We start from the raw sequence: 17,176 nt of genomic DNA on the forward strand, positions 1-17,176 counted from the left end.
CCCGCGGTGTGCGTTGGCACTGGCGCATGGGAAGCTTGCTTGGAAGACTTGTGAGATTTGGAAGACTTGTTAGACTTGGAAGAACTGCAAGACTTTGAAAACTTAAAAGACTTGGAAGACTTTAAGATTTTAAGAATTGGCCGACTTGTAAGAATTCTTTTAGAATTAAAAGCTTGTGAGACTTGTAAAACTAGTAAACTTGTAGACTTCGAAAACTTGAAAGGCTGGATTATTTTGGTAGATTAAGACGCCTTGGGATTTGCAGAAATTAAAAGTAAGAAATTGAAATCGCCAGAAAATCTGAAATTCTCTGAGTTTAAATAAATATAAAAAAAACTATGGTCACCAACCTCATCCAAATCAAGTAACTCCACCGTCTGATGAAAGCTCTGCTAATAAATAGATTTGTTGTTCCTCCAACGCCCCAAACTCTTGGCTTAGTTTCAAGAAGTGCTTCATCCTTTAGACGCAGACAGCACACTCGCGAGAGACGTTGCAAAGCCCTCCTCCCCGGTTTCGCGCGTCCCGGGTTGTGTCTGATGTATTATAAGCCGCTACAAGAAGGGTATTACGGATCTCGTCGAGATCCTGATTGCGTATTGGAGGAGCGGAGAGGTGGAAAAGTGTTTATCTGAAAGCGGGAAGGTGAAGCACACACACGAGGATGAGAAACAAGGATTGGGATATATTCTTCTACTTAATACTTCTTATTTGTTTGGCTGATGCCTCAACCCCTTCATCGGAAAAAGGATTTTCTCCGGCAGCTGGGATCCTCGCACACACACATGTGTGTGTGTGTGTGTGTGTGTGTGTGTGTGGGCTCGAGAGGAATAATTATTATCATTAAGAAATGATATTAATTTTAATTTCCTCCGGGAGATTATGAACGAACTTATAATCTTCGAAATTCAATCTTAATTCTGTGAAATATATCTTGGAGCGACTCCACACATGGGAGGCACCAACAATCGGGGAAGATTTCCACGACTTCGTCGTCGGGAGTTTGGTTTTGATGAAGCTTAAGCTTTACCAAGTGGAATCGTCTCAAGGTGGCAAACAAGTACCGTCGCAAGCGGGTTCTTTGAAATACCAACCTTGCTCGAACAGCAACGTGAGAATCTCCACCGTACGGTACGAACTCAGTTTGTCTAAGCTCAATCTTGCTTGCAGCAGAGGCATTCAAATCGGATCAACCAACTGGCATCGTCGTTGTCGTCGTCGCCACCGTCAGCTGCTGGAGCAGCATCAGCTCAATATTTATAATATGTGAAGTATTTATAGTCATATATCTCTCCCGGGCTGTCCCTCATACCGAGCAGCGTTTAGCTGTGATACTCAGCTCGGGGCTTAAGCTTTCTGGAAGCAAATCTCTATTCATCAGCCCCGAGTGTAGTGTCACTAGTCACGACTGTACGTCTCAGGTGAGGCAGCTCAACCTTGTTATAATTTGCTTGCTGTGAGTCTAGAGAACACGGGACCACTGTACTCCAAGACAGGGAAGGATTCGAAGGAATCTTCACGGAAGCAAATCCTAAGACGAACCATTTCCTCAAGTTGTTGTTGTCTGCCGGATCGGTTAAGTTGGAAACTGAAGAGGAGGATTTGCCGACTCGAGGAAGAACTCGCTCGCTTCAGGGGATCCAGCTCGACTAGTCGGTATAATTAGAGCTGCAGCAGTGGGAGTGAGATCGGGGGGCAAGGATAATGATGTTGAGCTGCGTTGGTTTCGAGCCAATTACCACCGGAACTAGACAGCCAGCGCTAAGTAGCATTGTTTCCAAGATTATCGGTTCCGTTCGTATGCGAAGGCGGCTGAAGAGTGCTCCAGCTTGGTACAACCTCTAATTGAGGTTTCGATGGATAGGGCAATAAAAAGAAATCTCAGCGCTCGAGAACGTTTTATTGCTGGACCTTCAAAGCATTTAAGTACCGCGCGGCCACTTGGGCGTGAGTGTCTCTTTTACGACCCGATAATTGCCCAAGTGGCCTAGTGATAACGACCGCGATTGGCTAATATTGGATGATATGATGACGATTGGATGAGCGATGACGACGACTATCTTGATCAACTGCGTATTGGCTGTTGGTTTAATCAGGTTACTGCCGGGGGCAGTGATTGATGGGTGTAAATTTAATTTGTCTATTATGGATGCAACGAGCATTGTTGGGTAAGGCGTCAATTTGTAGATTTGGGCTTGATTGATGGAAGATTTGGTGTAGGAAAAGTTTGTATTACTGTTCGGCACAACTATTTATGATTGCAAATCTACTAACACCATCAGATTTCAAAGTCTTCCATATCCAAGAATTTCAAATTCAGTTTTAGAAGTCTTCCAAGCCACTCATGACTGCTGTAATTTCTAAATGTGTCCAAATCTTTCGAGCATTTTAACAAACTTAAGTATTCGATGGTTTCAATTATTCAAAGTCCTCCTAGTCTTCATACACTTTTCAATTGTATTTGACTTTATTTCAGTTATCTCAGTTGGAAGTTGAAAATTATTAAAATGTAAAAAAATCAGTAACAAAAAATCACGGCTCACCATCATGCTCACCTCGAAACTGTAATCTCCCCCCCTCGGTGACTAATCCTCACTCAGTTCATCAATTATGTATTGACTTTTTTCCCCCTCAACCCACTCAATCTTGCCAAAGAAGGGCCTTTTCGCGCCCGCAATATGGATGACTCGCTTCAAGCTTGATAAGATAATTTTAATGCACGTAGTTGTCCAATTGTTGATCCATTGCTGCGAGTGCAAGATAAGCGATTATATCCCCTGATTAGCTAAGAAGGTGCGGTGAAGGGGGTTTGTTTTAGCACTACAGCTGAAGCGGTTTAATTTGCTAATGGATTTGCACAGTCAAGGGAAGCAAATACGAGCGTTTCTGCGCGTAATAGAGTCGGTAGGCTAATCCGAACCTTTCTCCTCGTTACAGCTCACGTTGTCCCAGATATGCCGCAGTCCGCTGCAGAACACATTCTCCTTCACGCCGGAAATCACCGACGAAGTACGGCGAAAGTTTGACCAGTGGTGGAGCAAACAGCTGGCACCGCAGCCCAACCCGATCGCCCACAAGATTCTCCCCTTTGCGAACGCCGCTGCCCAGCCAAATGATCTGGACTTTTCCAGCTTCAACATGCACGAAAGTCGCGAATCGTTGCTCGAGAGCCGCCCCAATCCGCACCATAACCTGGTGGTGCACCCGGCACTGCAGACCGTACATTCCCAGTACCCCAACCAGAAGACTCGCATGCGAACCAGCTTCGATCCGGAGATGGAACTGCCCAAGCTGCAGCGATGGTTCCAGGAGAACCCGCACCCATCACGTCAGCAGATCCAGTCGTACGTCGTTCAACTTAACTCGCTAGACTCGCGCCGAGGTCGCAAACCCCTGGACGTTAACAACGTAGTGTACTGGTTCAAGAACGCCCGGGCAGCCCAGAAACGGGCAGAAATGCGCCAAGGAATGACCAACGGATACGGCAACCCCAACATGATGCTCTCCCAGCCGGACTACATGAAGAGTTCACCCTCGGCACCCTCCGAGGACATCGACAACCTCTCGCAGGACGAAATGGACGACGATCTGGATCGGCCAATGTCCCCCCAACTCCCACTCTCCCTCACAATCCACGAACGCAACCGTCCCCTCACCCCAACCGAAGACACCCCCATCAAGCAGGAGAACATCCCCTCCTCAGTGAGTCCTCCACCCTCCCCACTCCCCCAAAACAACCTAAACTCCAGCAACAACAACCAAAACGAATCCGCCAACGAATCCACCGACCACCAGCACGACGGCCCAAAATCAAACTACTCCAACGAGCGGTCCAGCTCCCCGCAACGCTCCCGCTCCCCAGCCTCCGAGGACCTGGACATGGAAGACGCCGAAGGCAGCACCGTCGACGACTCGTACCGTTCCCCGTCGCCGGACTCCAAGCGGAACCTCCCGTTCGCCATCAACAACCCCATGTTCTCGCACTCGATCATGTACATGAGTCACTACATCCCGGCGATGCAGGCCAACGCGGCCTCGATGCACGGACTCAAGGCCGGCGATCTCAGCCCGAACAACCACGCGGCGGCAGCGGCTGCGGCGGCCCTCGGTCAGGGTGGCCTCAATCTGTCGTTTAACTCGGACGAGCGGAGGAAGCGGAATCGGACGTTTATCGATCCGGTTACGGAGGTGCCCAAGCTGGAGCATTGGTTCTCGATGAACACGCACCCGTCGCATAATCTGATCCTGAAGTATACGGAGGATCTGAACCGGATGGCGTATCGGTGAGTTTTAATTTCTATTATGTTCTTAATATATTTCGGTTCAATTTCTTATGAAGAAACTTTTCGATGGATCCAAACACATTTTTACAACCTTTGAGAACACTGATGCTGATTGGGCAAAATTTGGTAGGGAGGAGAATCAACCTGAAAAAGTCTAAGGCTTCATCCATAAAGTACGTCACGCTAAAATCAGCCAAAATTTACCCCCCTCCCCCCCCTTTGTCACGCTTTCTCTATACTTATAACACGCAATGTCACACTTTCTCAGACCCCCCCTCCCCCCCTAGAGCGTGACATACTTTATGGATGACGCCTAATTAAAAATCATAAAGATTGAAAAAAATCATAAATTTCCAAGACACTTCGGTTATTCAATAAATTGATGAAGTGGACATTTTAAAAGCGTAAAATTTAAACATATTACCCGAGCATGGGTAAATAACAAGGGAACATTGTTAGAAGTATGCTGATACATTTGAAAATGATAAGAAAAACATTTATATATTTCGACGATTAACTTTACGACAACAATAGGTTCACATGAAAAATTTAAAATTTTAGAATGGATTTTACTTAACATTGTGTGCCTTTTTCGTCATAATCGATAAACTCAAAAAAATAAAATAAAATAACTCTTTCAATACCAAAATGTTGGTATGCATGTGGTATTCGAACATCGTTCTAAAATCCTTTCAATATTGGATTTGTGTTGAATCCTATTCAGTTGGAATCATGCATACTCGAAAATCCCACGAAAAATGCCACGCTGCCTGGGCTATATCCTTGCTCGTTCTGGTTTAGTTTGTTTCTCTTTCTTTGAATTTCCTGATAATTTTGCCTGCAGCTAAAACATGTTGACTCAGTTGGTAAATGGGTAGCTTAAATGGTGTCTGCACCTTACCTGTCATGAGTTCGATTCCAGTATTCCTCTAGTTTTCTTTACCTGATATTTTTTGGCTCTCCAAGCAAGACTTCGTTTTCCTGCCTGTTCGAAGGATTTAAAAATAGCATCAAAATTCTACCCATTTCTCATTGCAATCCCTTTAGCCAAATTCAATTCCCGCTGTAATCCTATAGAAAATTCGCATTGTTTTTTGTCCAATGAGATTTTTATTTACCCGGAAAGTTGTTATTGTCTGGTATTCATTTGCCCTTGGAATGGCACGTTTTGGTATTGCTTTGGTCTTCCCCATACATTTTTTTGGTATGATTTCATGGTATTATACCATCTATTACTGGGCAACCAAGGGCACATTTTGGTATTTGTTATTATGCCAAGTAATACCAAAATATGGTATTCCCGTGTTATTTACCCCTGCTCGGGTGTACTTACTATTTGAACGGGGACTATAAATCCAAAACACCAAATTTCACGGAACATGAAAAATGATCTTCTTATACTTAATTTTATTTTCTCATAATAAAGCTTAAAAGTTTTCTCTGCTTCGCTTCTACTTGATTTATTTAAAATTGTATTTCAAAATATGTTGTAAAAGAATTTTAATTTAATTTGAGTTATCTTTGGCACTCTGAAAGACTAAATAGTCCGATAAAATATTCTTAATTGTTTTCATAATCTCCTTAAACTGGATGATTACTATTATTCGATCATCAACAATCATTTGAGAAAAAAAATCTGAGCAATCATTTAAAAAAAATTTATTACAATATACTTGTAAAGTCAATTAAAAAAAATTATTGAAATTTGTAAGTTCTTATTTCAAATTAAATCTTTTATAATTTACATGAAAATCCTTTGCGGTGAAATATTCGTTGAATGTTGTAATTGTTTAGTATTGATTAAATTTTTTTTTAAAAATTTCACGGTTTTCACGGAAATAACCAAATTTTACGGTTTCCACGATGTCCGCGAAATCGTGAATATTAACTAACCCTTAACATAACTCTGGCAAAATTAAGCGTTTAAAAATAACTTTTTAAATTAAAATATTTTTTCAAGTAAAAAGATTGGGGACCATCCATAAACCACGTGGACACTTTGGGGGGGGGGGGGGTATGGCGATTGTCCACGATCCATACAAAAAAGTTTTTTTTTGTATGGACAATTGTCCACGATGGGGGGGGGGGGGGGTTGAGATTCACAAAAAAGTGTCCACGTGGTTTATGGATGGTCCCTTGTTCGGCTTGATTTTTGACGAAAAAATAAGATCAAAATGAAATGCAAAAATATGTTCCACAGAATTTTTTTTTTACTAGGTTCCTTGGAACGGATTTCATTAATAAAACATGAAAATTTGGGGAACTATTATAATTACCAAAAATGTGCATATTGAGCCAAAAAGGTTGGGGGAGCCTTTATGATTTTGATACAGTTAAAGAAAAATAAAAATTTACACTCTTTTGAGGGTAAAAGTACACATTATTCCCATACAAAAAAAAAGTGTCAAAAAACAAGTAATTTTACTTCTTAAAAAAATAGGCAATTAGATTTATTCAAATTGTTATCAATTTGTTTGTTTTGTTTGCATTGAAAAATAACTATTTCTTATTATAGCCATAAAAATGCAAAATTTAGATATACATTTTTACTAAACCAGAGTTTTTAGCAAAACAAAATCAAATTTTCACCTTTTTTTTGTGAAAAACTAAAATTTTCATATTTTAAACAATTTGCCATGCAAAATTTTGTATAGGTAAAGTTTTAAGTGAAAAAAGTTAAAAAAATACAAAATATCGTTTTTTTTTCAAAACATTATTTTTTTTTTCATTGTTTGTAGTATGGGTATCAAACGATGCAAAATTGTGAATTAATTTTTATTAGACTAGATTTTTTACTATAAAATTCAAGAAGTTTTATAAATAGATATTATACGACACAAGATTTTGTATAGATTTTTTCTCAATCAAAGTTTCAAGTGTTAATTTCCTAAATTTTACAATAAACAATTAGGTACAATACAAATCTAGATATTTTCAAAACAAAAACGGCATTTTGCAAAATTTGGGAATTTATAATGAAAATTTCAGACAAGATGAAATTTTCTTTTCATTCATTTCAATTCCCCATTTCATTCAATAAGATTGCATACATATTTTTCCATCATCACCATCATCCATCCCCCCCCCATTCAATTTTTCATTTCACATCATTCCACATGTCACGCACTTCCATTCCATTTTCATTCCATCTCCCATTTTTCACACATCAAAAAATCAATTCATCAATCCCAATCTCCATCACCATCCATCAGTTCACAACACCAATTCCCACACACTCATCATCCACTCCTCATTTCACCCCATCGTCAAGTCAGTTCTCTCCCATTTTCATCTCCAGTCATCCTTCCCATTCTTCATCCCCCATCCCATTCATCACCATCATCATTTCAATCCATTCATTTCCTTTCCCACATTTCAATTATCCCTTCCTCCACCCAAGTTCCTCTTTCATTGTCAATCCACCCTAAGTATTCCATTTCATTTTTTTTTCACTTCATTCAAAGCACCCATCCAATCCACATAACTCCTAACCATTCATCCCCCATCTCCCATTCCATCCCACACATTTTCATCCAAGGGTCACCCATTTTTCCCAAACATTACCATTTCCCATTCCATCCAACATCATATCACACACCCCCATTTATCATCATTCATCACCACAGTCCATTTTCATCCAATCCATCAAATAATTATATTCAATTGCTTTATTCAAGTTTTTTTCACCTTCATCCCACAACCAGTCCCCTATCACAGTCATCATTCATCCACATTTTCATCACATTTTTATCCACCCTCACCCATCAATCATTCACCTACAACATTCACATTCCCATTTCCATTCCCATTTCCCACCATACATCATCCCCCTCATTTCATCATCCTCACGTCTTCCTCAGAATAATGAGTTTTTCATCCCATCGATACCATCAATTCATCATTCCATTATAAATACCATACATGACATGTCATTCCAACCAACATTCAAGCCATCACCTTATATCCCACGGGGTCCCCAAACCCTCTATGTTATCGTAAAACTACTCATAAACATTATCTTCACGATTCTTCACCCTTTGTATATTTCCCCACACCATTATTCCCATCATCTCATCCAAGTCCGCAACTTTCCCCCTCACCACATCTATCCTTCATTCCATACCCCATACATATTCCACACATTCTCATTCAAATTTCCATCACAATTCCCATCATCATTCATCCATCATCCCCATCATCATCCATCAATGTTTTCCCCCCATCATCCATTCATGTTCCCATTTTCATCATTCCTCATTTCCCCTTCCATTCATCCATCCTTCATTTCATTTCCACTCAAAGTTAATACACTATTATAAATTACTTACAAACATCCTTAATCTTCTCTCCCACCCCCCTTCTCTCATTCAATCATTTTCCATCCGGGGGAAATCATATGGGGGTCCAAGTAGATTGGTGGGGGGTGTAGGAAGGGGGTGGGTGGGGGTGGTGGGTGGGGGGGGTTCATCATCACATCAATTCCAATCATTAACGTATTGACCTACATAACAATCCAACTTTCACATCATTCATTTCCCCCCATCATCATTTCAATTTCCATCATCAGTCCCATTTATAACAATCAAATTATTATTTCATTTTTTTCATTCCATCATTCATCCCTCCATTTTTTTTCCCCATTTTTTTTCCATCCATCAATCAATTATACCATCATCACAGTTTCTCCATTCATTCATCATTTCATTCCCACTCTCCATCAGTCCTTCAAAGGGGACAACTAAAGCAATTTCATCATCATTTTTTGTTCATTCCATCACCATCACATCAAAACATATTCTCTCCAAATACTTCACATTATTTACATTCATCCCTTCATCATCATTCACCCTTCAGTTCCAGTCATCATCCATCCAAGATCCCATTCCAATTCCATTCCGTTCACCACATTCCCCAACATCATACTTTATCAAATCATCCATTCATCAAATCAACCATGTTCCCTTCATCACATCCAACCACCATTACCCCACCAATTTCCCGTCACCATTCATCCCATCATTTACCTTAAAAATACATATTGTTCATCACAATATCATCCCCCAGTATTCTTCCCCCATCCACCCAATATTTTTCCATTCATTGCATTCATCTCCATTCATCTTCACCCAATTTCTGTCACATTCATCATCCCCCATCACGGTGATCACACATTCCATTCATTTCATCCCCCTCCATCCTTATCAATCCCCCCTCATCCTCAGGCTCCCATCATAGTGAATATTCTCATCATCATATCTCCTCACTACACCCATTCCCCACCATTTTCCATGATCCACACATCAAGCACGGCTCATTTCTCAACGATTCACATTTCTCATCACCATCATTCTAATTCCTTATCCCATTTCTTCCATTTCACATTTCCTCCCATCAGAATCCCCCACCCAAACGTCACCGACACAAGCCCACCCTTCCACAGCCCAACATTCACATAGCTGTACCTCCCGTCCATCAAGTCATCATTTTCAATCACAACATCACAACCATAATCCTACCATCCTCGCTAACCCCCTATCCATCACTCAGTCCATGTTCTTCACATCAAGATCATTTTATACTATATAATTGTGAAATACGAAATCTGCAACCTCTAGTTTTCATCGTTTACTTGTTTTGGATTTTAAAAGATTATCACGTTTTTAAGGGGTTACATACACGTAAATTGCCAAAAAATGCAGAGGTTGTTATGAGCACACAATTAAACATTTTTTAAATCTGTTTTCAAGACATTTTCATTTAATAACAACACAAATTTGAAGACATTTGGTTGCATCATTGCCAAGATATATTTATTTAAAGTTAGCAGTTTTAAAAACGGGTGCCACGATATCTCAACACTGCCTCGACCAAATCGGCTCAAAATTTTGGTGAAGCCGATTTTCAATAAGTTTATTTTTAAAATAGATAAAAATATTTTTATGTTTTTCATATTAAAAATCGCCAGTTTCTGATTTTTGTATTTTTTGAAAAAGCTAAATTTCAAAATCGGACTTCGTCATGCACAAGGAATATGTCTTGGTAGTCCTCATCTAAAATATCAGCCAATTTGGTCCATCCCATCTCGAGATATCGTGGCACCCGTAAAACAATTTTGTGTTCAGAGAAAAATGCTCACAAAGTTTGACAGTTCGCTTTTCGCATGGAAAAATTTTGAGATTAAATCGTCTGTTACTCACTTCAATCATGAAATATCTTTATTAAACTTTCAGATGTGATTGAAAATCATCTTTTAAGTGAATTTAATAAAAAAAATTTGAGATTTTATACATGTATGTAACCCCTTAAATCGAAATTATGAGTTTCTAAGAGTTGCACTGATCAAAGAATATTACAGAATATTCGTTAACTAAACGAATGGTGAATAAAATAAGTAAACAATTTCTGCAAAAGATAACAAATTTAAAAATCGGCAAAAATTCTGAGTTGAGCATATTAAATTAAAAAAAACGTAGCAATATCTAACAACACATTCTTCTCCCTCTCTTTCTCCCATTCCAGCCAAAAGTTCCCCCGGCTGGAGAGCAAGAACGTCCAGTTCTGGTTCAAGAACCGGCGCGCCAAGTGCAAACGCCTCAAGATGTCCCTGTACGATCCGGCCCAGCTGGCCGGACTGGCCGGCATGGGTGGTGGCCTGGGCGGCGGCGGCGGTGCCGTTGACCATACCCTCGTAAACAGCCTGCATGACAGCCCCCACCTGGCCCAGCAACTGCACGAGGCGTCGGCCCAGCTGCACCAGTTCCACCACGAGCGGGATTAGATTTAGGTTGTTTGTTTTTTTGTTTTCGCTCAATTTAATTCGCGTTTAGGAGGTTCGCTTCGCGAACGATTAAGCACTATTAGGTAAACACAATTTCATACCAAAGAACGAACGATTTCTCCCCAGTGAGGGGGCTTGTAAATTGAGGATTTAAAAGGGTAGATAATGTTGATTTTAAAAATGAAAGCAAAAGTAAGCTCCACTGAACGCAAGTAGTAGAACAATACGTATTTCAGAGCGCAGTTGTAAATATAGAATAGGGTTGGTTTTACCACCGGTAAGAACTTTTAATTATTGCACCAGGTAGAGAAGAAAGCATTCGTAATACTTATTAAAATTATTTCCGAAAGCGCTTGTACTGCTGCAAATACAGCCTTTGTGAAAATTGCAGACTTTTCCTCCCGCAGCAACGGGTTAGTTCCCACACAGAACGAGAGAGAGAGAGAGAGGGAGAGATTGCGGCATTCAATTTGGCGGCTTCTCTGCTCACTCAGGCCAAGCCCAGGACACAATTTTGTGCGTGCGTGAACGTTATCAACGGTAAAATGGAATTACGCTTCTAAGTATGTAATTATATAAATGGAATGAAAAATGAGGATATTTTCAATAAGCACTTTCCCACCCAAACCACGGCTGACCGCCTCCCATATCAAAGAGTAGTGAGGTTGAATGCCAGTTTCCATCGAAAAAGATGTCCTGGCCGAGGTCCACTCGTGTACATATCAGCAAAACCCGAACACAAAGAACACTTCCTCCCCCTCCCACGTGGCCACTGAAACATAAAATTTATGATTATTTATTAATTAGTAGCGGAAAATAGCTTCCACTCGCCCTCACTCCCCACTCAAAACTCTCCCAATTTTGCCCAATGATGATTATTTTAGTTGGGAAACTTTTATGATCTCTCTCCCCCACCACCCAACTCGCATCCTCTTCCCACCCACTCTCACAGTCCATTGAACGTAAAACGATTTACCCTCTCGTCACACGCCGCCCCCCCCCCCCCCCCAAACAGCATTAAAGCCTTCAACAGGTAGTAAAAATCACATTCCATTCACTCAACTGATCGGTCATCATCATTTCATTTGGTGGCGTCGGGGCAGCGTCGACCAGTGTTGCCAGCAGCAGGTGAAAATGAGCTTATCGAATCAGGCAAAAATGTGTGCGTGTGTGCGTGCGCGTTCCACCATTTTTCGCATAATCTGATTGCAGCGCCAGCGGGCTCATTATCGCTGTATGAGGCGCGTTCAACTGAAAAGTAATAAGCTGAACTGATTTTTGTTTTTTTTTTCGTTCCTGCTCCTCTATCGGAATAAGTTATTACCCAGAATTAAGCGCAGTCTACTCCACTCTATTTATGATGATTTAAAATTAACCACATTCGGGTTCGTTTTTGCTCTGTTAAAGCTCTTTCGTTGTCAAAAATTTAAGCAATTGTTTTCCTCCTAAATTAATTGTTGGTATGAAATACCCTGAGTTATCGTAAGTTATTGTTTGCATTTAGAGACGACTGTGAAATTATTTGTAACAACTAAAATAAACTAAATTAATCCACCCTGTAAATATTTAGGCACACGAAACAAACGTAGCGAGACACACTCCCACTTAAAGGTAAAAAGTAAGTTACGTAGAACAAAACAAAAACACTAACCTGTTTCAAAACGATTACAACACAACAAACACACACATTGATATCAAAAGTAGACGGTAAGATTTTAAATTAATCGAGGCATAGAATTCACCTAGGAAATAGTTCCGATAAGCAAAGCATGCAAGCTGCAGGCTGCAGTGATTTAGAGAAGAAGAAGAAGTAAGCAAACAGTTAAGGCTAAACTCATTGTAATTATTATTATTCACAATAAAAACTTCCGCAATTATGAAAATATTCAAAAATAATCGATTATTTTGTGCAATTCATTCTTCGAAACATCCTTGGAATTTCTATCAGAATGTTGTTCAAACAAGTCCTTTGAAACCTTTTTCACATCATTTCTACCTTTCGATCTAAACATTAGATTGTTTTTTTTTTAATTAAGCCTGTTCCGTCTTTTTTATGTTCTGAAACAAATTATGAGTAAAGTTACAAAAATGTTTAAACTTTGAAAATTGCCCATCCTTAATAATAATTTAGAATCAAAAACGGTGAGATTTTTCAAGTAGCTTTTCATTGAAAATATGTAATTTTAAAGCTTAAGTTTTTCTTTTCCTTTAAAATTCTTTGAAAATGAAAGAAGTTCATTCTTCTAGAGAAAACATTCTTCATTGACTCAACTTATCAAAAAAAAAAAAACTGTTTTCCATTAAAATTTAAAATACAAAACGCACAAATTTTTTTTTTAATTTTGTTTTTTAATGGTCATGTATATTTGCATCTCGAAAGAAAATATACCTTCCAAGAAACTTATTTTCAGTATTTTCACAAGCAAATGATTCTAAAAAAATCTTGTTGGAATGCAAAAGCTTCAATTTTATTCAGAAATCCCAATTATTTTGCAAAGAACTGCTGGTTGTTCATTAGAAATTTGGAATGTTTCACAAATAAAATTACTTCCAGAAGGTTTTTTTTTCTGAAAACTCTTTTACTTTGATTCAAAGGAACTGATCATGTTTGAAACAAAATGTTTAAATTACGCTTTGCAAAATTAAGAAACTTAGGATTTTTTTTTTATATATTTTAAACACTATAGTTAAAAATGCATAAGCTCAAATAATATATTTCAAAAATATGTATTTAAGCAGTTTTTTTTTTAAAGAAATTGTGGTCAAATGAACGCAAAAAAAACACAAAGAACTGCTAATTTTTAATAGAATGCTGAAAACTCATAGAAATTATTTTTAAAACTATGTTTAGTTTATGCTTGAGTAATGCTCATGTTTGAAAAAATGCAAAACATATTTTATAAAAACTTATTTATTTTTAAAAAGCTTGTAACGTTAAAATAATGTTTGCAATTTTTTTGAAGATTTAAAAATTAAAAATCCTTTTTTCAAAAAATTATCCACGTTGAAAAGAAATGATTATGAATGCGCAAAAAATCGGGAAAGTTGTTCTTAATTTAATGAAAAACCTACATCTGAAAATTGATAAAGATTGGACGATAATTGGGACCTACACAGGTTAAAAACTGAAATAGTAGCTTTTCTCCATACATTTTGACGATTTTTCCCATACAAACTTCATCAACTTAGAGGGAGGGGTTCCCGTGGTCAGAATGAGCCCAAATTTGGAATTTAGAATTTAGAACATTGGATTTTAATAAGTTTTTCAACAATGCGAGCAATTAAAAGATTTTAAATATTTATTGGACTTCAAAATATCTGTTTAACCCACACTCTAAAAAATTACCCTGTCAAGTTAGAAAAAAACACGACATTTTGAAATGAAAAAATTGCTCTAAATGAAAAAATGACCCTTCCGGGTTAATGTAGACTCGATAAGTACATTAAATTTCTCTTAAAATAACACATTCCAATTTTTTTACAGTTGAGTAACGGAAAATTGCAGAATTTTCAAAACTATTTTATTGTTTTTTCGATGAAAAATACGTTTTTTCGGAATTTAGAGTATGCCGTCAAATTGGGCATCCAATTTTTACATATAAGTCCCTTTGACACCAAATTTCCATGTCATAGCCTTTTCAGGCTGTAAATTATTGAAAAAACACCTCTTTTTTCGCATGTTCAAAAATAAAAAGGGTCGTACCGTCCCTCCGTCACGAGATATAAAAAAACGGACCTCGGATTCGTGATCAGAGGCAAAAGTTACCCGTTAGGACAAATTTTCACGCAAATCGAAGAGGGGTCGGGCAACTTTTTCCGATTTCGTGTGAGTTGCTAGAGAATTACCCAATTATAAAATTTTAGTAAAAAATAAATCTTTCATTTATAAAATCATATTGAAAATTGAAAAAAAGAAGTGGTAATTTGGTGAAACTTCGTTAAGAACCGGTCAAATTTTCAATTTTTATGAATTGAAATATTGAAATAAACCTTTTGAATGCTCTCTACGTAATAATTCAAGTAAATAATAAATTGGACGCCAGAAATCCTTCTTACCTCATTCTCTAACCCCTCCCAACCACATCCCACCATACCGCAACTAATCTCACCTCCTCAGCGGCACCACTCATAAGCAGCACCGAACCATATAAATCACTCTGGCAGAGCCCGTCCTGGAGATTAAGAAAATTGTCTTTCTGGCCCCGAAAAATACCGCACACACACACACCTCTTTCAGATAACGCCCCCTCTTCCAAGCTCCAATTTTCCATTTTCCGTGCCCAACGACTTTACACTTTCATTCCCCCCTTCCCCCGGCCCCAATTTTCTTCCATAAGCAGTTCGATTCAAGTCCAATGAACGATGGAGGAGATTTTCTTTCGAAATTACAAGCCACGTGCTGCGCGCGCGAACTGGAAAAGTGAAAAACTCCCAGCTAAAACGAAGGAGTTTTTCTGCTCTCAATCATTATTATTCGCAAAAATTGTGGTCCTTCGTCTAGAGCGGAGATTTGGCGGTTAAGATTTTCCTACTCCAAAGTGTGGAGAGAAGGGCGGTGGGTGGAAAATTCGGCACGTTGTTTTTCCGCCAACGCGCTAAGTCACAATCTTATGAGACAATAAATCACGCACATAATCGTTCCGAAGATAATAATAATTTAATTCTATTTTCCTTATACTTAAATGTCTCACTTTCTCCAACGCCCACTTGGTGTAAGAACGAGGAGGGGGAAGATATTTCTTCCTCATGTGCGATGAGTTGGGCTGGGGGGAGGAGGGGGCGTTTTGGCTTTGGGATATTTGCGAGTCCTTTCTTGGGTAAACTTTGAGATTTATTGTTCCGTAATTTTTACACCTCCTGCTAGCTCAAGAAAGCTGAGTGACAGTCTGCGTGGGAGGGGAAGGGTAGCAATCTCACCTTGACAAAGGCTTTGGAGAAAAATACTGAGGATTTAAGACTGGAGAACACGGTGGAAATTTAAAAGGGACAGAGTCTTTAAAATTACAGTATGATGGAATTGATGATTGAGTTTTATTACGTAATTCAAAGCAAATATCGGATATATCTAAAGACAAGAAAGAATAGAACAAATTACCTACTAAAATCATTGACCCTTGGTAATTCAACTTTTATGTTAAAGTCAACTTAATGTTATTTTAATAATTTTGAATTCCCATATAATTGACATGGTTTTGAAGTATATTATTTTTAAATCTGATCTTTGATAAAAATACCATTCAATTTTTTTACAGCAAAACACGTGCAATAATAGACCCGTAATTTTTTGTTTGTCCCTTAGGGTGACCTACGCCGTGTTAGGATGGACCGAAAAATGTCCATTTTCGTAGACTTTCGTAAAAACCACATTTTTCAAAAAAAATCATAACTATTTAAGTTGTCTTGGAAGCAATGAAAGATAATTGATTGGGATTTGAGAAAAAAAAAGTGCAAGATTTCAAAAATCTAGCCTTATATTTCAAAAGGTTGTGTGAAAATTTGGGTGTTTCGACGAGCAGCTGAAACGGGAGAGTGACGTAAACGGAAAAAATCAACTTTTTCACTCAAACTGCGATAACTTTAAAATTTCAGCGATAACCTACACTTTGTTGGTTACCAAAAGTTGCGTCTTTCAATTACAAAAAAATTGGTGCCCAATGTGTATGTTTATGTTTGGCATGTTTATTTCTTTCGACTCTGACTGAAGATATGGGTGGTATTTTTTAAATATTAACTTATTCAAACAAAATCATCTTAGATTTTAAAAGATTATACCATAATAGTAGTTTATGCAACAAGTTGCAAAAAGAGGATTTTTTCAGCACGAGTCGTACATTTATCCAACGAGGTTCACCGAGTTGGATAAATACGAAGAGTGCTGAAAAAATCAAGTTTTGCAACGAGTTCCATACAACATTTTTTGCAATTTCGAAAAACACCCATTGAGTGAAATTTTATGTCGAATTTTCATGTATTTTGTCAATAAATCGTTTAAATCAAAAAAATGTTGAAAAGTGTTACTTTTCGAAACAAGTGCTGAAAAGTTCAACTTTTCAGCACCCATTTCAGTGCTGAAAAGTAGAACTTTTCAGCATTTATTTTGAAAAGTGTTGCTATT

At 38.4% G+C, this 17,176-nt stretch overlaps 1 protein-coding gene across 3 annotated transcripts in view; it reads left to right on the forward strand.

The window, feature by feature from the left end:
- Window positions 1–12,687, forward strand: part of LOC120430653 (uncharacterized) — a 194,090-nt gene extending 181,403 nt beyond the window's left edge. For all 3 annotated transcript variants that reach the window (XM_052709273.1, XM_052709274.1, XM_052709275.1), the window contains 2 exons: window positions 2,938–4,283; window positions 10,803–12,687. In XM_052709273.1, coding sequence (XP_052565233.1) covers window positions 2,938–4,283; window positions 10,803–11,061 — 1,605 coding nt within the window. In that variant the 3' untranslated portion in view covers window positions 11,062–12,687. The remainder of the gene's footprint in view (window positions 1–2,937; window positions 4,284–10,802) is intronic.
- The last annotated feature ends 4,489 nt before the right edge of the window (window positions 12,688–17,176 follow it).

The sequence above is a fragment of the Culex pipiens genome, chromosome 3 (assembly GCF_016801865.2).
Source record: "Culex pipiens pallens isolate TS chromosome 3, TS_CPP_V2, whole genome shotgun sequence".
NCBI lineage: Eukaryota > Metazoa > Arthropoda > Insecta > Diptera > Culicidae > Culex > Culex pipiens.